The 20,244-nt window shown below is 40.3% G+C and overlaps 1 protein-coding gene and 1 long non-coding RNA gene across 7 annotated transcripts; one reads left to right on the forward strand and one right to left on the reverse strand.

Annotated features, from left to right (window-relative positions):
• LOC8055227 (probable galactinol--sucrose galactosyltransferase 1) lies at positions 2,960 to 7,525 on the reverse strand. 2 transcript variants are annotated; one of them, XM_002445908.2, is made up of 13 exons: positions 7,176 to 7,524; positions 6,388 to 6,641; positions 6,186 to 6,276; positions 6,011 to 6,059; positions 5,831 to 5,922; positions 5,627 to 5,734; positions 5,382 to 5,516; positions 4,878 to 5,288; positions 4,613 to 4,754; positions 4,451 to 4,518; positions 4,219 to 4,353; positions 3,898 to 4,115; positions 2,960 to 3,599 (listed from the first exon to the last, which is right to left on the reverse strand). In XM_002445908.2, the coding sequence occupies exons 1-13, from the start codon at positions 7,364 to 7,366 to the stop codon at positions 3,229 to 3,231; spliced, it is 2,265 nt and encodes a 754-aa protein (XP_002445953.1). In that variant the 5' UTR covers positions 7,367 to 7,524; the 3' UTR covers positions 2,960 to 3,228. The 2 variants fall into 2 exon arrangements, with proteins under 2 accessions (XP_002445953.1, XP_021319923.1); XM_021464248.1 differs by having other exon boundaries at positions 4,878 to 5,516; positions 7,176 to 7,525.
• On the forward strand, positions 12,242 to 15,173 carry LOC110436848. Of its 5 annotated transcripts, none has more exons than XR_002454708.1 (4): positions 12,242 to 12,850; positions 12,934 to 13,449; positions 14,081 to 14,158; positions 14,678 to 15,173. It is a non-coding gene; the product is annotated as an uncharacterized LOC110436848 (long non-coding RNA). The 5 variants fall into 5 exon arrangements; XR_002454710.1 differs by having other exon boundaries at positions 12,260 to 12,850; positions 13,269 to 13,449; XR_002454709.1 differs by adding an exon at positions 14,255 to 14,359 and having other exon boundaries at positions 12,262 to 13,449.

Here is a 20,244-nt window from a genome sequence, read left to right on the forward strand (position 1 = left end):
ACTAGGGCTTTCACACACGCTTACACAAACCTGCATATTTTGACTGAGCTTTCATTTGGACTTCATTGATCCACAATCTCACAAGCACTTGTTTAAGCACTTGTCTAGTTGTCTTAGAGCATCTCCAAAAGATTAGCCAAAAACACTAGCCAAATTTACTTATTTAACTACTCTCTAAATAGATTTGATAAAAAATATTAGAGTACTCCAACAGACTCTGTAAAGGATGGCTAGTGAGGTAGATTATCCAAAAGTAGAGAGCGAATAAGGTGGAATAGAGAGTTACTAAATTTGAAGAGTCATTTACAGAGTTTTTTGGAAACATTTTTCCTTCAACAATAGCTAAATTTACTTTTAAAAATGATTTGACTAATCTCTTGGAGATGATATTAGCACGACATTGGCTGACCGACGAATATGGGCCTTTAGTGAGAGGCTGATTGCAAGCCCATGAGACTGATTATAAGCAGAAGAGTTGGACCATAGTAAGCTTTGTTTAGTTTGTGAAAAGAAAAGTTTTTTTAGTATTGTAATATATTTGTTACTATAACAATTAGTATCTAATCATAAACTAATTAGGCTTAGAAAAATCGTCTCACAAGATACATGCAAATTATGCAATTAATTATTTTTTATCTATATTTAATGCTCCATACGTATGTCCAAACATTCGACGAGATGGAATGAAAAGTTTTTGGGTGGAAACTAAACAAGGCCTAAGAGACTGAGAGTGTAGAAAGCAACCAGTTCAAAATGTTTCTTAATATTTCTTTTATTTTTAATATAATACTTGAGATTATTTTCTATTTTATAGTTTCATTTTACACCTTTGGAAATGCACTACAGTTGCACAATCTCTTAAATTTTTGGCACATTATGATTCAAGCTGAAATGACATCTCCAACTCCCAAGCAGGTTCAGCTGCCTTCAATGGTGAACTACATCTTAGAGACCTCATCTAAACTCTCTGCATTGCTACCATGAACCTCGGGACTCCAATGAAACCGTCTACAAGTACAATTAAGGCCAAACTCCAAGGTGAAGAGACCACAGGCATTATTGTAGGAGAAACTGACCACCTTTGAATCGACAACAACATTCTTCACCTTGGTCGAGGAATAAGCTCCGACAGTACCCGAGCTCCGCATTTTGAGCTCAATGATGTATGTATCCTCGCCGAATTTCAGCTCCCTTACTGCACCGCCAGAGTTGAACATGTCACATCAAATTATATCTACGGGTACTCAACAAGTAAGACAACTCTAAAATATGAATCAAGTCATACCATTTTGTGTCATTTTATGTTTGTCTTCAATATCTCATGTAATTATGAAACTGGCTATGGATACAAGTATTTCGCATTCAGGGAGAGGCGAAGAAATGTGGTGACAGTGAGTGGTATTTAAAGTGCTCTATTTTGTTGGGATGAAATGCATGAACCACCTCAACTGGGATGATATACAGTTGTAGTCACAGCCAAAATGACATGAGTTAATAGATCTACATCTTTCCTTCCTTTGCCCTCCTCAAAAAACACACATATACAAACTACGTAGAGGCTTTTACATGTATGTCATTATAAAAGTTGGTAATTACTTATAAGTCATTAAAAAGTTGAGCTCTCACAGGTGCCACTGCTCCGAACTCTTTTGCTCTCTATGCAACTTCTGTCATATCTGACTCTAACAGGTATGAAAAGTCGAAAATACCCTCATGTCTAAATATCCAATTAATTTTTTTGAGCGTCTTAACGATCTCAAATGAAAAAAAACTCAAAACTAGAAAGTCCTAGATCTCATCGAAATCTACAATATTATATAAAAAATATTTTTATTTGATTTTGTATACTTTTTTTCTAAGACATATTAATCAAATAATATCTTTTATGGAATTCAATGAAGATAATTTTTATACAAAACTTATACTCCCTCCGTTTTAAGATATAAGGCACACACCTATTTCAAATTTAAACTTTGTTATCTTTGACCAATAATTAGTCTATTAATATAAAAAATTATAGTACAATCATGGTAACATTAGATTTGCCTTTACAAATACTTTCTAATGATACTTTTGTTGTTGTCACAAATTATATATAATAGTATAAATTAACAGTTAAAGTATGATCTTGAAGACCGCACCAAGTTAAATCACGTCTTATATCTTGATGAGACGGAGGGAGTAGATATTGTCGAGATCTACAACTTTGTAGTTCCAATTTTTTTCATTTGAGGTCATTAAGATGCTCAAAAAAATAATTACATATTCATCCTTGAGGGTATTTTTGATTTTTCACACTCACGGTTTGACACTATTAGAGCCAAATCTGACAGAAATGGTATGAAGGACAAAAAAAGTTTAGAGCAGTGGTATGTATGAGAACTCAACTTTTTTAATGGCTTATGGGTAATTATCAACTTTTATAATGGCATGTGAGTAAAAAGCTTCAACTACATAGCATTCTTTTGGACTTCACTGGTCCACGATTTCACAAGCACTTCCTTTTGGAAGCCAATCTGGCTGACCGACGAATACAGGCCTTTAGTGAGAGGCAGATTGGAAGCCCATAAGACTGATTGCAAGCAGGAGAGTTGGGTCATAGTGAGTATCTGAGAGCGTAGAACCGACCTATTCATCTTAATATTTTTTTAATTTTAATATAATACTTGAAGTCTTAGCGTGGGATATGTTAGCCTTTTGTTTTTAGGGAGTTTGAACTTTGCTGTTGCTGGTTCTGTTAGGTGTTCAGCCTTTAGTTTCAGCATCCTCGTTTCGTCTTGTATCTCCGCCTGCAGTTCTCTGGATGTTGGTAGAGCCTCTTCTTGGATTTGGCTGTTTTTAGGGTTTAGGTTATGCTGGTGTTGTCTTTTGTGTTGCTGCTTCTTAGCTCTGTTTTCCTGTAATGGGTGAATGCTGTATTTCCGTTTTCGTAATAGAAATGAGATACTTCTCGAGTGGAAAAAAAATATAATACTTGAAATTCTTTTCTATTTCATAGTTCCATTTTTCATCTTTGTAAATGTACTACACTTGCACAGTCTCTTGAATTCTTGGCACACTACGATTCAACCTGAAATACATCTCCCAATTCCCAAGCGGGTTCAGGCATTTAGCTACCTTCTCTGTATACAGAATAGCTAGCTAACAGTACAAGGTACAACACCCTGAATAAATCGAAGTATGACCCTGAATAAATCGAAGTACGTATACCAGACTTGTTCTAAGTTATCAGTAGCCCACTGAAACTGTCCAAAAGTATAGTTCTTGTTCGGAGAGGCCAAGCTCAAAGGTGAGCTGGCCACAGGCGTCATCGTAGCAAAAACCAACCGCCTTCGAATCGATGGTGACACTCCTCGGCCTCGTCGAGGAATAAGCGCCGACCGTGCCCGAGCCCCGCACTTTGAGCTCGACGTCGGCATCCTCACTGAACCTCACCTCCCTCACCGCGCCACCGGAGTTGAACATGCCGACCAGGCCGATCGGCGCGAAGGAGACGCCGTTTGGCAGGTGCTTCAGAGGGACCACGGTGAACACCTCGTACTCGCGTGATCTCAGCGTCACAGGCAGCGAGGCGTTCTTCGGCAGGTACACCACCTCCCCTGAAAAAACACACAAAGGTTGCTTGTCACTCATCTGACAGATCAGGTGGTTGTTAAGATGAAAGGGTCACGAGACTGACACTGACTATGTATCCTAGCTTGACAATGATTCATAGATTCATACATCATAATGCCTTGTTTGGATGTTGTCGTATTCACTTCAATCCATGTGTGTTGGTGTGGATTGAAGTGAAATTTAGTTCAAGTTCCACTCCAATCCACCTTAACACATGTGGATTGATGTGAATACCACTACATCCAAACAAGGCCTAAGGGAGATTGAAAATGATGGGTTTACCTCCTACGTGGGAATACACGATCACGTCACCGTTCCAGCTCTGATCAGCAACCTTTGCAAGGTAGCCCACATCCTGTGCCCGGATGACGCCTGTCACTGTTCCGGGCTGCTCGTCGTGGATGAGGTTCTTCTTCCCTACCTGGCACCAGCCGGCGCCTTGGCAGTTGAAGGCGCCAATGACACCGGAGTGTTCGTTCAGGTTCCATATCTTGAGAATGCTGTATAAAAAGCATCAGATGGTTTCAGTGTGGTGTCAACGTGTCAGCAGTCAGTTATTGGTAAACAGGAACAGGTAGAACTAGAAGTCCACTGCTAATTAACCTTTTGCCGTCCCTTGCGGGATCTGAGAAGAGGCAATCTCTAGTTGGTCTCCCAGGGAGTTTTGCACGCAGGATCGATCCATCAGGAAGCACAAGCTTCTTAAGCAGATTGAAGTCATGGTTTCCAGGCTTGTCACTGCAGAATAAACATCTAAGTTAGTACATGTAATTGAATGCAATACAATGTAAATCACTCAATGTTGTTGCCCTGGCTTTTTTTTTTATTTTTTTACCTCACATATATGGCACAACCACCAACCGCTCGAGCTGCAGCATGGTATTCAGCCATCGGATGAACACTCTGGAAACAAAAAGCATGTCAGCAGTCAGCACATGCAAGAGTGACTCATAGAACAACGCGAGCAGGAAAAGGAATTAGGGATGACGATGCTTACATGGAACATGTCCCAATCTGGCTGCATGAATTCACCAAGAAAGACGGTGTTATAGGCGACAGATGCAATGTGTATGGTATGGGAAGCAGGGTCTCTCGGCCAGAAATCATCAGAGGCTCTAATCACCGCGCTCCGTTTTGAACTGTAGCAAGAGCATGTGAATAACCACAATTTTCAGGTAATTGCACTAACTACCAAAGAAAGCTTTCAAGGTATTTTGCTAAAAAAACAAAGCTTTTAAGATATTTCAGCATAAGCTATTTACCTGTATAAGTTGTCAGTGTTGTGGCTCATGCATGATATGATGCCATTGTCAGGGAAGTTCCTAGCGACGGAAGCTTCTAGAGCCTGCTGGTACTTTCTAGCTAGCAGTACCCTTCCACCATGGCCAGCACCTAGCGTCTCAAGGATGTTCTGCACGTCTACCTTGACCCCGTCGATCCCAGCAGATGCAAGATACGAGTGGAGTTCATTGTAGAAACTGAATACTTTCTCAGGGTTCACAAGGCCCATTCCATTGGTCGTTATGCTGTCCAAAGCATCACAGGGCTCGTTTTTCTGAACCCCTGGTGATGACACAGGCTGCTGCATCTTTGATTCGTAGTGCTCCATTCCAGCTACACCTGGCCTGACTCCACCCCAGTAACCGGTAATGGCATGCCATACATACACGTACCTGAGTTGTTTGACACATGTCAGAGAGACGACTTTCAAAATTTGTAATAAACGAATATATAAGAACAACTTATCCAATGTCATGGTGCCATACTTCAGCTCATGTTTCCCTTTGATTTCATTGACGATGTGTGCTAGGCCCTTTGCTGGATCATCTTCCCTGTGACCCTCCCTGCCATTTTTCTGAAACTTGTGGTTCTCCTTAATGTGAGTCAACCTGTTTGCAAAGCTAATAGACATAATAGGGAAATTTCAGAATCTGAACTGACTCTCTACATTTTGTACAGAAATCAAGTGGTATGACTGGCAAAGTGTACTATGTTTAGACTGCTTGCTTACTTGGCTGAGTTATCAGATAAGCAAGCGATTCCCACAGGATCCATAGCGACCGACTGCCATCCATCGTCAATTATGACAAATCTAGGAGAAACCCCACCTTTCTCAAAGCTGGAAAAAATATATATAGGTATATTGGTACTTGTTAAGCATACTGATATTGTCTTACGTATTGATATCCTGGAAAATGTGTGAGATGCTAAATACCTCTGCAATCCTTTCTTCACTCCTTGAGCAGTGACATTGGTGTAGAATGCATCCCATGTGCACCAACCAAACCAGTTGAGCATGTCTGGCATCTGCAGCAAGCTGAAAGTTTCAGAACTCTGTATAACAGAAAGCAACCCAAACCTAAGATACCATTTCCCCCAAGCAACATCTCACTACCTTTTTCTTTTCCCTGTGAGAAAACGTCTGCAAGTGCCTCTCAACGACTCTGCAGCAAGTTGATCGATGTCGTTTCGTGAGCGAGGAAATTGAATTTGGAAGCTAAACACGACATGCAGCATGATAATGGACTAAAATAAGAGGACATTGTAAGGAAGAGAAGGCATTGACTTACTTTACTGAATTTGTGATGACCTCGAACGGATCCGATCCGGCGCCAACGAAGACCAGATGGGAGCCTTCGAAGGATTCCACATCTGGATCGCCTGAATCATGACAAGAAAGAATACTATTATACCCCATCAGGCCATCACACAACTGTACTAAGTCAGAGAAGAGATGCTTTCACAGTGGTGTGGTGTCTGTTACCCACTTACCGCTCTCTAAGCAAATCTCCAGCTCATCGTCAGCGTTCCCCTGAAGAACAGCACGGAATGAGCCCTCCAATATGGGGAGGAAGATGGTGTACACGACAGGCTGCTCGCCGGTGCCATCGCCGGTGGACTGCAGTCCATCGGTGCCTTCGACGATCAGGAACTGCGTCTCGAAGGGGATGTCGCGGCCTGATGAGCCCATCCTCTGCGTCATCCACCACATCTTGAACCGGAACGTGCACATGAATCGCTGGTCACTGCAGCAGAGCAGAATACTGTGGCTTCAGAATTCTTTCAAACCTCATGGTTCCTTTATATTAATAATCCTAAGTAGTATACTAGTATTGGAAATTCAGATTTCGATTTGGCCAGACAAGGGGTCATTTCTCCCTTTTTTTAATAATAAAACAAAAAATCTGAAGAATCCTTTCAGCAAGAGAAAAACTATGTGTTGAAACAATGTAACAGTTTTGGCTTTACCCCTGACGACAGTGATAGGAACATGTCGAATTTTACTGCACGTCTGAAGCTTGGCATCGCAGCAATTACTATCAACTACCACTACCAGTCATCTACTGTAAAGCTACTGCCTTTTATATGTATGTATATGATATAATATAAAACTGATTATAATGCATAGCTCGGCGCACAAATCTGACAAGAGTGGTGTCCGGAATTATTAACATTAACATTGGAGGTGAATCTGAATCGTCCCCAAAGGCAAAGGCCGAAACAGAAGGCAAGCAGAGTGCAGAGCTGCGGCCGCGCGCTTTAATTAATTAATTACGTACCGGAGCTTGCCGACGGGGAAGACGCTGCGGCTGCCGGCGGGTGCGGAGCGGACGCCGAGGAACGCGCCGTTGGTGAGGCCTCCGCCGGCGGCGGGCGTGACGAGCACGTTGGGGCGCACCTCCCGCAGGACCTTGGCCCCCAGCGCCAGGAGGCTGCCGTCCTGGACGGCGATCCCGGCGCCCACCGTCATCTTCCTTCGATTCGAATATCCGCGCCGGCAGAGGCGCTTGGGTTATCAGCGCCGAGTTCGAGTTGGCGACGAGCTCTGTGTGGTGTGGTCCGGCGACGCTTGTCTGAGCAGAGCTGGGCACGGCTTCGGCTTCGGCTCCGGCTCCGCCGCGCTCCTCTCCCTGCTTATATATGGCGCGCTCGGACTCGGAATAGGAGATTTTTTGCACTTGGCCCCCTCTGTTGCTCTTCGGTGCATGTGAAGGCTAAACTTTGTGCTGGTGTGACAAATTGGAAACTTGTTAGTTCTTTTTCCACGAGAAGAAACTAGTTTGAGTTCTTACTCTGATTTTATTTTTAGGCCTTGTTTAGTTTGTAAAATTTTTGGGTTTTGGTTACTGTAGCATTTTCGTTTTTATTTGACAAACATTGTCCAATCATGGAGTAACTAGGCTTAAAAGATTCATCTCACAAATTACAGGTAAACTGTGTAATTAGTTTTTATTTTCGTCTATATTTAATGCTCCATGCATGCGACCAAAGATTCGATGTGACGGGGAATCTTAAAAATTTTTGCGAACTAAACAAGGCCTTAATAAATTATTGCTTGATGTGATGTAGTTAGAGTCGGAGAGGAGCATGGAGTACAAGCTTGGTCGTAGGAGAACTAAAACTCTTGTGGATCGAGGTAATTAATGTAATCAAATTAAATCAATAGGTTGTTTTTTGATGAAATAATCAAATCAATTGTTGACAAACCATCCCGTGTTTGGAACGGCTAACCTAACAACACCCACATACATGCTTCAGTATCTTGGCGACCAACAGCTACAAGTGAGGATGGTTAAATGTATACACGGTTGAGACAATCTAAGACGATGCTTGGATCCTTTGCTGGCTAATGTTTTAACTCAGAAAACTAGAGACTTGAGAGAAACATGTGTTTGGTTGGTGGACAAGATCACCTAGATAAGCAAGGTTTTTCCTTGGTTCCATTCAGGAAGGGCCAATTTGGCTTGCTCGAGCTGACAAGATTAGCCTTGTTAGACCAAGCGAGGCGAGGTGAGGGTGAGGCAAGCCACCGAAGAAACCGAGCATGCCCCTTGAAACCTCACGGGCTGAAGTTTCTTGTTAATTAGTTCTGTGTTGTCATATATGTTAACATATAGCGAGATGCACTAACCAATGATGAAAAGTATCTTTCTTTAGCTAGTCATTTATTTTTCTCTATAAATTAGCACATACATGTCTCATCATATTTAAACATATATACAAGACTATGACGAGTATGCACCTCAGCACCTGTCATCAGACTACATGAATAAAACCATAAAAAATATGCTATTTGTCACGCACATCTTGCTCACCAGCTAGATTTGAAAGCTATATATAGTGTGGATAATATCATGCCACCGTGTCCTTACCTTTAGACAAAAAGTAAAAAAAAAAGTTTTCGGTGTGACTTATCTTTTTGTTTTTTTTCCTATTGTAGTCTCTTTCGAAACTCCAAGAAACCCATGGCTTTCATGGGCACGTGATCAATCATTAGTATGAGGCTATTAGCATAATGTAATCTAATCATGCGCGAGACTGGTGATAGATTCCCTCTAGTCGATCAAGCGGCGTGCAAGGAAGAGTATCTCTATGCCACGCATAATGCATTACTACTGCTAGACTAGATTACTGGATAGAGTAGCCAATGGATGGAAGCACATCCAGCAGCTGGCGTGTCCACCGTCCACGGATGCGCTGACTCGTCCGGAATCATCACCGCCACATGCGATCCGAGTCGGACGATGCTGACCCATCCTGCCACGTCAGCTCGGAAAAGGGTAAACGCGGCGGGGCGCGTCGATCGTCATCGGGGGACGTTTAGGGCCTGTTTATGGAAATGGAAATTTTTTGATAGTCACATCGGATATGTCGAAAAGATGTCGGGAGGAGTTTTTAGAAAGTAATAAAAAAGTAAATTACATAGCTCGTCAGGAAACTGTAAGACAAATCTATTAAGTATAATTAATCTGTCATTAGCACATGTGAGTTACTGTAGCACTTAGGGCTAATCATAAAGTAACTAGGCTTAAAAGATTCGTCTCGTGATTTTTAACCAAACTGTGTAATTAATTTATTTTTTTATGTATATTTAATGTTCCATGTATGTGTTCAAAGATTCGATGAGATGGATAAAAAAATTTTAAGTAGGGGTCTTAATTTTTCACGCCGGATTGGTACGTGCGGCCCTCCACTCCGTCCAGACTCCAAAGTGCGCGGGGCCCCCAGGGACGTACGGTGGGTCCTGTCTCAGCAGCGCTGGTGACCGTATGTCCGTCGTAGTATCCCTATCTCTCTCCGACCAGATAAAACGGCAAGGAATGAGATGAGGTGAGATGCTTGACAAGGCTAAGAGCAAGTTAGCATTTTTCTGACGCGAAGGATTGCCAAAAGAAAAAGAATAAGCTGGACACGGATGCATAGTGGACTCATATAACAAGTGAATGCTGAGGAGAAATATAAAAAACAATGTAAAACATAGGGAAAAAGTAGTATCATATCTAACTATATCTATCTATAAAGAGAGAAAATTTCAGTCTGCCCAAAAGTTTTCTTTCGTCATGTCCTATATCCGGTTCCGTCTAGAACAGCGCCTGGTACGTTGTGGAGGAGAAAAAATGAATAAAACCTTTTCTAGGTTCCCAATACAAAATCTGCTATATATATTAGAGCATGTTAAAAATAAAAAAAAAAGTATAGAGGTTTAAGTACAAATCTGCGCGCAATCTATCCGGCTTCATCCACAAATTGGGCCCGTAGGTAGACTGTTTGGAAGAGGAAAAAAATAATAGAAGTTTCTCTAGGGTTCCCAATGCAAAATCTCATATAAAAATTAATAAATGTGTAGTAATTCATAGAAAAATCTAAAAATTACAAAAAAAAAATTCGCTCCATATATTTAGATCCATGCAGTAAACAAAAAATATCACAAATTTTAGTATTTTTTTGTTGGAGATGTTTGTCTATGCTTTTTAGTATAAAATTGAAATTGTAGTTATCTTGCTCTAATTATTATGAAAATTTTATGATAGCCTATTTGATGTGATGCTTTATTTGTGGTAAAAGTTTTAGCACAATTCTTATATACCTCACTGATTTACTAATTTACCTAAATTTATGCTTGATGATGCTTCCACTACCTTTGCATAATGTGTTGTTATTTCATATGAACACTTTATAAGTCTATGTGTTCATAATCTACGTACATTTAACTGATATATCATATTTCATAGGAATCCTAATCTAGATAAAAAATAAAACTAGCAACAAACTTCTCATGTTTTAATATAATACTAAGGTATATTAAGAGGTAATATTAAAGTAAGATAAGGTTTGACTAACTTCTATTTTATTATTAAATAAATATGTCTCTAAGCTACATATTATTTTAAATATTAACTATCTAATACCATAGATGTCATGGTTATCAATGAAATAACTTATGGACTTTAAATTTTATAAAAAAAATATATAAATAGATATGTAATATTATATCATAACTTTCTATGGCTATTTGATGTTTTTCTCTCATTGCAACGCATAGTAAAAATCAATCTCAAAATTTACATAGACTTCGGCTTACCAATAAAAAGTATATTGTTAGCTTCTTGTCTTTTCACGAACAATGCATAAATTGACAGAAACCTATATAATTTATATAAAATAAAAATTAAATTTAGAAATTATAATTCAAAAGTTTATTAGAATCCTTTCAACCAGAGAGTATAAGGTGCCATTACGCGTGAAATAAAAATTCTAAAAAGTCTAAGAGCATGTATATAAATTATATATGGACAGACTGCTTCAAAGTCAGTTTTAAAAGCTTAAAAATTGTCAAATTTAATACAAAGGATAAAACATAAATAAATATAACAAAGTGCTCATTTTCTACAAACGTCTATTTGCTCCCGTAGCAACGCACGGGCATATTTTGCTAGTAATAATAAATAAACTATATATATATATAGTAACTACTTCTATGGATTAAAAAAATTTATCATAATAACAATAATAATATATGTAGGCACGCAAGAAAACACTCAGACGAAGAATTAATAAAAAGGGACCTACGAGAAATAAGGCCGACGCTTAATTGTCCACGGTTAATTATTCTATGTAGAAAATCAATAATATTTTCTAAACTATATTTCTCGCGTGACATTATTTTAGTGAAGGGACTTATACACCAACAAAATTGGCATGCAAGGCTATCCATATAGGACCTTTTTTGGATCATTTAGATGCCATAGATTTAACAACTGTTGTTTGTATTAGCTAGGGAACCAACAAAAATCATTGGATGGTTGGTAAGGCTAGTAGCTGACTATTAGGGCCTGTTTAGATTGAGGATGAAAATTTTTTGGATGTCATATCGAATGTGTCGGAAGGATGTCGGGAAGGGTTTTAGAAATTAATAAAAAAACAAATTATATAGTCTTTAGGAAACTGCAAGACAAATCTATTAAGCATAATTAATCTATTATTAGTACATGTGGGTTACTGTAGCACTTAAGGCTAATCATGGAGTAACTAGACTTAAAAGATTCGTCTCGTGATTTTCAACCAAACTGTGTAATTAGTTTATTTTTTTTATGTACATTTAATGTTTTATGCATGTGTCCAAAGATTCGATGGGATGGATGAAAAAATTTTAGGTGGAAAACTAAACAGGGCCTTAGTTCAGACTGAAAGGCCCTAGCTATTTAATAGCTAACCGTCAACCCTAAAGTGTCCTAAACACTCTCCTTGGATTGCTAGCTGACATGTACGTGAGCGAATAAATAAAAAGAAAAGAATGAAATCGATGTAGAGAAACAAAATAGTTGTGTTTGAGAGAGTTATTGGTGGGTTCCGTGCGAGACTATCTAGTATCCCATTTGCTAGTTGTTTTTTTGCTCTCTCTCTTTCCTCCATATCAACAAAAAGCTAGTTCAAAATAAATCTACCTTGTCGTGGACCTTAAGGATCCAAAAACTAGCATCTCCTACCCAACTAAAAAGACGAGGACATTGTTTTGATGCGACTTTTGCCTTCGTCCTGCCTCTCCCTCCCATGCGTCCCCGTCCCCGTTTTTGGAAACACCCGATCGTTGCGATCCCCTACCCCTTCTCTACCGCGCCCCATTCCCCTCCGATCCGCAACAAACACATTCTCCCCTCAGATCCGCAAGAGACGCGCCCTGATCCCGCGATTCCCCGCAATCCCATGCCCCGATCCCCTCCCTGGACGCCCGATCTCGGCCATGGCCGCGAGCTATCGAGCGTCGTCGCAACCGCTGCCATGAGCGCTGTCGCAACCGCCGCCATGAGTGCCGTCGCAACCGCCGCCACGAGTGCGTTGTGACTGCCGCCACATCCCTGGACGAGATCGCTGTCGGGACCACCACCATCTCCCTGGACGAGAGCGCCGTCGGGACCAACGCCACGAGCATCCGAGGCCGCCGGCGGCAACCGTGGTATGCAAACGCACGGCTCCCCCTTCCTTTTCCCCCTCTCCTGACTTCGTGGTATGCAAACGCAAGACTTTTTGCGCCGCCAGGTGGGACAGGCGCGGTGTCCCATGCCCTTGCTCCCCCGCACCCGGCCACGCCTCGCGCAACTCCGCCTGCCTTTCACGGTTCCGCCTCGCCTCCCCGCATGACCCGTGCAAAGATCTCGGAGATTCGTTCGCCGCCCGGTGCCCCCGACTTCGCGACGCCCTCGACAGCCATCGCCACCGTCAGGGCCGCCAGCACCGCCGCCTTCTGCTCAATGTCGGCGCAATCGCCGTACCAGAGAGCCTCCTCACGATCTGAACCTGGCCATTGTCTAGGGGGCAGGGGCTTTCTTGCAGTTCCTTTTTGATAACCTGTTTGTTTCTTCCTTGAATTGTAGGCATGTCAAGATGACGATTTTGCACTACAATTCATAAGGTACCTCCTCATAGTCCTTCAACAGACTTAGTTTTGATGTTTGACTGAATTTTGATGCTTGGTGTGGCATTGTGTTGGACATGCTGCATCTAGCTTTTAAGGAACAGAACAAAGATTTGGCTTGTGCATCCATAATGACAAAGGTGAGCTCTCCCTCTGAATTCTCCATCTCTAATTTTGCCCCTTTCTATATGCTTCTTTGTATGCATGTGTTGGAAACTTGGGATCTTTGAGTATTTGTGATTTAATATGTAAGATGTGCAACGGTTGCTGTTCTGGGAGGCTAAGCGAGAAATAAGAGCATGGGGGATCAGAATCCCTTCTCAAGCATTAGTTCTCCACGCCAATCTCATTTTCGTGTGTCATGGCCACTGCTTATGACATATTAATAGAAATGCCGATGAGAAGAACAAAAGCAAGAGCTTGTGACAATGAGTGTCTACTCAAGTGCTCACCACCTAGATGGACCAGCCAGTGTTGTGGATGTGGGATGAGGACAAGGGCAGCATTGTGAGAGGGTGTGGCAATTGGACTGCACGCTGGGTTCTAAGATAGAAGGATCAGATTTAGTGTAGAGCTGAGATTCAGCTTTTAGTTGGTATAGTTACGATTCTGATCTGTTGGCTATAGACAAATTTCCTACCCTCTTGACTGCTCTTTTAACATAGTTTTCAATTGAGTAGACGCCATGTATGACTAGGTTATTGGTAATTTTTTTACCACTGATGAAGTAAATTGTGGTGCTAATTCGATGTGCATGATGCCTCAAAACAGTTTATTCAGGGGCTTAGATAACTCATGGACTGGGTTTTGAAGGTTTCTGCATAACATGTAATGCAGCCATACTTTCAGGTTTGTACTTGAAAAAGTTTTCTTTAGAGGCTTTTCATCATTCAGCCATATTTTCTTGATCATAGCAGTATAATTTTTCTCCTTTTCATCATTCAGTTTTGCTCTTGAATCATCAGTATTGAATAATGAAAAGTAGAAGACCTTTCTTTAGAGGCTTCAGGGCTTATTGACAATATCACCTTATGATTTCTATTCTAATTGGTAAGTTATACTTACGTATAAGATGCTTAAGTGTAGAAAATATTGTCATTATCATGGATCATATTTATATATTTTTGACACCTTGTAAAAAAAAGTCAAACTTCAAATATTACTACTGTTGAGGATATTTGTATATTTGGGCCTTAAGTTGAGGATCTTTGATGAATGATTCATTTTATTAGAGAAGAAACAAAATTATCTTCTACTGATTTCACCACATAGTCAAATTGCTCTCTTGGCTGTTAGTATTTGCATTATTAGTGTATAATGTCTGATAACTGAGGGTAACAATGTTACTCAATCTCATTCTTGATGCAGGTTCAAGTTGTTGATGTAAACCCTTCATATTGTTGGGATCTCACATGGCAAACTCAAAATCCCCAACCAACAAAAGTTGGCCTTATTACTTCACTAAGGATAAAGTGAAGGGGAAGGGTTTTAATCCTGCGTGGTGGTGCGATGTGCCAATTGTTTGTCAAGGGCTGCATTGTCGTCTAAAGTGACACTGCCGCAAGATTCACCTGCCTTGGTATGGACTCAAGTGTAGAATGTCTCCAATGCAGTGTGTTTATGTGAATATTTTTGTCGTGTGGATGATAGCTGTGAGAATGGAAGTTGAGAGTTGAGAATTAGAACTTGATGTGTGCTCCCATAATTAGTAGAACAGAATGGATGATAAGTTGTAGCTATGTGAGGACAATGTTGTGTACTTGGCAAATGTGATCTGTAATGTGTTGGCACTGCTATATGTTTATGCACAAAGCATTATTAGCTACTTGTTTTGATCTTCGATTAGTTGGACAATATCATTTAAGGCTAAGCCATCCCTTTGTCACTTACGAATTTCTATATGTTTTCTATATAGTTGCAGTTCCAGACTAGAACATTAGCTTATTTGTCATATGCCATGTTGTTCTTTATTGTATTATCTTAGGTTTTTAGCATAGACATAAGACCCATGCTGGACATGTGCGGCTGTGTGCCCGCAGGGCCAGGTTATGTGTGTGTTTTATCTTTTGTTTTAGCCCTTAATCAGGTTTGTCTCTATTGGATTAGTCTAATAGTTCTATGAATGTCATCTGGTGTTGGTTTTCTACAAAGAAGATTTTTTTTTGATACACCTGTAAGCTCGATCAAAAAGGACATCAGTTCTGAATTGTGATCCTTTGGAGTGTCGGGTTGTGATCCTTTGGAGTGTTGGGCATCGATTAAATTATTGTCCTTTGGAGTGTCCGTGAGAGCAGTGTTTGTGACTGTGTTATACTCATGAACTATAGTTTTTTTATTAAATGTTACTTTAATGCCCATGTTTAATTTCAAAATATTATTATCTTATCATGCGATAGGTATGTTTTCAAGATAAAAATTTAGCTATCCCGTAGCAACGCACGGGCATAAACCTAGTATATATATATATAGTCAGGCCACCTCTTCTGGATGGCAAGGCTACCAGGGACCTAAGTTTCAAGGAAACAAATCTCGGGCGCCATGTGAATCTCCTATAGGCTTTGCTCAAGAGAATTTATCCAATAACCTATTTGAAGCCCTATGTTATATAAGGCATGTTCGCTTGAGCTTATTTGCCGAATCTGCCAGCCATTCAATAATGTTTTTCTATCACAACAAATTAGCGAACAGTACTTTTCAACCATAGCTTTTTAGACAAGCAAACAAGCAGATTATATGTAATAATCTTCATAGTTTTAGAGAGCTGGTTTACTACAATTTAACTATGAACCAAAATTCATGGTGGTCCATGGACCACAATGCCACCTAGAGCTCTGCCCATGGTTGAAGCATGAGAACCCTATGCCATAGGGTTTCAACAACCCAGTAGTCGGTGGAGCCAGGGGAAGAAGCAAACAAACGGTGCAACATGTTTCTTCTGCCTGCCCACATCTGATAAAATCCGCTAGACGATATTTCTGATCATGTTATCCCATTATACCATCCATCCTATCCTACAACTCTACTCGTACAAGCAAAGTATCGATGTGGAGCACCTAGCTAGCTTTGTCATCACCATATCACTGTCATTGTCACTGTTAGGTCTTGTTTAGTTCACAAATTTTTTTAGGTTCGGCTAGGGTAGCACTTTCGCTCGTATTTAACAATTATTATCCAACTATAAACTAAGTATACTTAAAAAATTTGTCTCGCAAATTACATGCAAACTGTGCAGTTAGTTATTTTTTTTATCTATATTTAATGCTCCATACATGCGTCCAAAGATTCGATGTGATAGGTATTCTTGAAAATTTCTAGGAACTAAACAAGGCCTTAGAGCACTTCCAATGCAGAAATCATCATAGCTTATATAGACATTAATTGTAGTGCCACCTAAACATTTTGCTGATATGACAATGTAGTTATTGAAGAGAGAAAACAAAGGAATCATATCTACACAAAATTGAAGACATGAAGTGATGCGATTGGTTAATAATGGAGAGAGAATAAATATGATTGGATAAAAAAATATTGTGTATAAAATTATCTATTGGAACCATGATTTATATTATTATAGTGTCTATAAAAATTAATATGTATAGAAACTATATGTAGCTTTTAACATTAGGATTGCCCTTGGTGGTAACGTCATAGTTACCAGTCACTACACTACTCCAGTCTCCAGCAACCAGCAGAGATGCATGCATGGACCGACCGATCGATCACCGGTGGATTATGGTCAGGACGTAGGCTTGGAGGATTTGGCAGCCTAGTAGCCTACCAGCTTTGTCTTGAACGGCCTGTTGCAAGATCTCATCACACAGTCGCACACACGGCAGGGGCGGCGGTCCTGAATTCCTGATGTGGGGGGCAATGCAATGGCAGCAGCAGGTTGGCAGGCACCCAAGGCCGCGTCCGCACCGTACAAACAGCTAATCGGCCGGCCGGCGGCAAAGCAAGTGGCCGCAGAGATGCGACGGCGCGCGCACGAGCACGACCTTGCTGTGCGTCAGTCGATCGCCCCGTCCCCGCCGACGTATGAATGATGCGGTAGGTGCCTGGAACTGGTAAATGGTAGCATAGCAGATGGGAGATGGCACAAGCGGCGGCGGTCCTTCAGTTCAGTCCATGCCTTTGCCACTGCCATGCTCTCTGCTCCATTCCAGTCTGGCTAGCTGCTACTTGGAGCATGGCAAAAGGCGTGCGTGCGGTGCGACCATGTCAGTGACGGCGGTAAAGTCTACGTGGAGCAATTAAAGGACACCCAAAAAAAGTTTCAGAAAAAAAAAATCATTTTGTAAAAAAATAGAACAAAAAAAATTCAGAAAATCATTTTGTAAAAAAATAGAAAAAACTTGGCCCATGCAGGTCTCGAACCTGCGACCTTCGCGTTATTAGCACGACGCTTATGCTTTAAAATATTACGCCTTATATTCAAATATTACTGTTTGACCACTCTCATAGTCTAACTACCCTACCCATACCCCATTTCTAAGGCCTTGTTTAGTTTGAGAAAAATTTTGGATTTCGCTACTGTAGCACTTTCGTTTGTTTGTGGCAAATATTATCTAATCATAGACTAATTAGGATCAAAAGATTCATCTCGCGATTTACAGGTAAACTGCATAATTAGTTTTTATTTTCGTCTATATTTAATGCTTCATGCATGTGCCGCAAGATTCGATGTGACGGGGAATCTTGAAAATTTTTGGAAACTAAACAAGGCCTAAGTGTAGTATATACTGCTGCCATAGTCTAACTACCCTGCCCGTACTCCATATATAAATGTCATGTAGCAGCTATACTACACGAACCATAAAGGACAAGGTATGTTCGCAAATCATTTTGCCTATATACTCTCTCTGTCTCGTTTTAATTGTCGTCGCTGGTATACATGCCACAGGCAAAGATATTTCTGATAATACTATATATGTATTATAAATACTAACATTTTTTTAATATATAATTGATGACAGTTGTTTTTTAGAAAGCACATGCCACAATTAAAAAGGATCGGAGGGAATATGTTCTTATACCGAACACAAGAATGTGACGCTTCAGTTTGGGGTCGCACCAAATAAATTCCACTTTTGCTACAAGTTCCAATTTTTTTGGCAAAACGGACACGGTAGCACTTTCATTTGTATTTGATAAATATTATCCAATCATAGATTAACTAGGCTCAAAAGATTCGTATTGCAAATTATAGACAAACTATGTAATTAGTTATTTTTTATCTATATTTAATACTTTATACATGTGCCGCAAAATTTGATGTGATAGGAAAAATAAAAAAATTTGCAAATTTTTTTGGAAACTAAACAAGGCCTAAATGATCCTGGTTCCATAAGACACCAGGATGCTAGTAGGTTGTTGTTTGGTTCCATATATAGAGGTGACATGAACGTAGATGGAACATCTCCATCGCTGTAATGGGAAGGGAATTGACGATCTCGTGTTTTGTTCGATTCACGGAGCAAATAGGTGCGCAACCTAAGTGTATGTAATCTAAACGGAATGACATATGATCAGGTCATGTCGAAAAATACTTGAATCAGTGGCAGAGGCAAGAGGGGCTAGCAGGGGCCATGCGGCCCCAACATGTCACAACAATTTTTTTTACTAGTATAAGTTTATGAATTTTATTTTATTTATATTAATATAACAAAATTCCTGTTATATATACCTATTAATATCTTATAGATAATAAAATCATACAAAACACAACAACATAATAAATACTATAAAGAATCTTAGAAGGGCTGAAAACATAGATCTTAATGTTTACGAAATCACCCAAAATGCCTTTGCATCGTCTACCCATGAAAGAAAAACATCTTTGATCCTAGAGTATATATAAGATAACGCGAGCACCTATATTAAAGTCGATAAATTAATCTAATCAATCACCACGAAAAACCTAATTAGTTGTGCTCAGTTTTTACAAGTAGGATCTTTTTAGTCCCCCCTGGCCCCGCCACTGGCTTCAACCAAATAACATCTAAGTGAAATTGGGCACTATTACCGGCAGATGCATTATATTACTGTACAAAATAATCAAGAAAGCATGATACAAGAATTATATATTCCCACATTAATACGTGATGATGATAGAACAAATGCACGTAAAATTTCCAGTCTAACAAAGTTGCAAGCATGCACTGTACCTGTGTACGTACGTACGTATACTTGCACGTGCTTTTCTAATTCCCTAGCAAGAGTAGTAGCGATACTTTATTCATCCATGTCGCAAAATAGTGTATTTCTTCAAAACTATCGGATATATAATAATAATCGGTAATACCTATAACTTCTCTTCTTCTTTTTTTTGAGGGAAACCAGTGGGCCTAGAACTAATAAGTAGAGAAGGGGGCAACATCAGATGGGCCGCAGCCCATTAACATAGCAACTCGACCGACCAACGCAGCTTGCAGTCACGCTCGCGTGCAGTGCGTTCAGCTGTTTTAGTCCCACCTCGCCAAGCCAAGGAAGCGCGGAGACGCGCACTCACTACATAAGGAGACCCAGGGCAGCGGACCAAACCATACCTTTCTCGGCCTTTTGGCTAAGATCAAGTGTAGTATCTGTTCTTATCAGTTTAATATCTAATATGTGGGTCATGTGTCCACTTTGATGTTAAATTTATTTTTTATGGGAAAGGGTCCATTACAGTGGCTTGCTACTGGGGCAAGCTCGTGCTAATGAATTGTTTAAGCCCTAAACCAATCAAAGATAATGAGTAGCATCAAAGTTGTTTTGTTTTGCTGTTTCTGCGCTCCTTACATCATTGTGGTTGTAGCTGCATATTCAGACAACTGCGTATGGTTCAAGCAGGCAACAGAATTCAGTAGTTCATTCTATTCATTTTTAGATCTTTTTCTAGTAAATGAGTGCAGCGTAAATGAAGCGCCATCAGTGCAGTGTAAATGAAGCCCCTG

The sequence above is a fragment of the Sorghum bicolor genome, chromosome 7 (genome assembly GCF_000003195.3).
Source record: "Sorghum bicolor cultivar BTx623 chromosome 7, Sorghum_bicolor_NCBIv3, whole genome shotgun sequence".
Lineage (NCBI taxonomy): Eukaryota > Viridiplantae > Streptophyta > Magnoliopsida > Poales > Poaceae > Sorghum > Sorghum bicolor.

Excerpts from the sequence above, each read along its gene's own strand:
- LOC8055227 (XM_021464248.1), bottom strand. The coding sequence starts at position 7,366 with ATGACGGTGGGCGCCGGGATCGCCGTCCAGGACGGCAGCCTCCTGGCG. Across the intron at positions 6,277-6,387 it reads GGAGATTTGCTTAGAGAGCG|GCGATCCAGATGTGGAATCC; the intron begins GTAAGTGGGTAA and ends GTCATGATTCAG. Across the intron at positions 4,755-4,877 it reads AACACTGACAACTTATACAG|TTCAAAACGGAGCGCGGTGA; the intron begins GTAAATAGCTTA and ends CTCTTGCTACAG.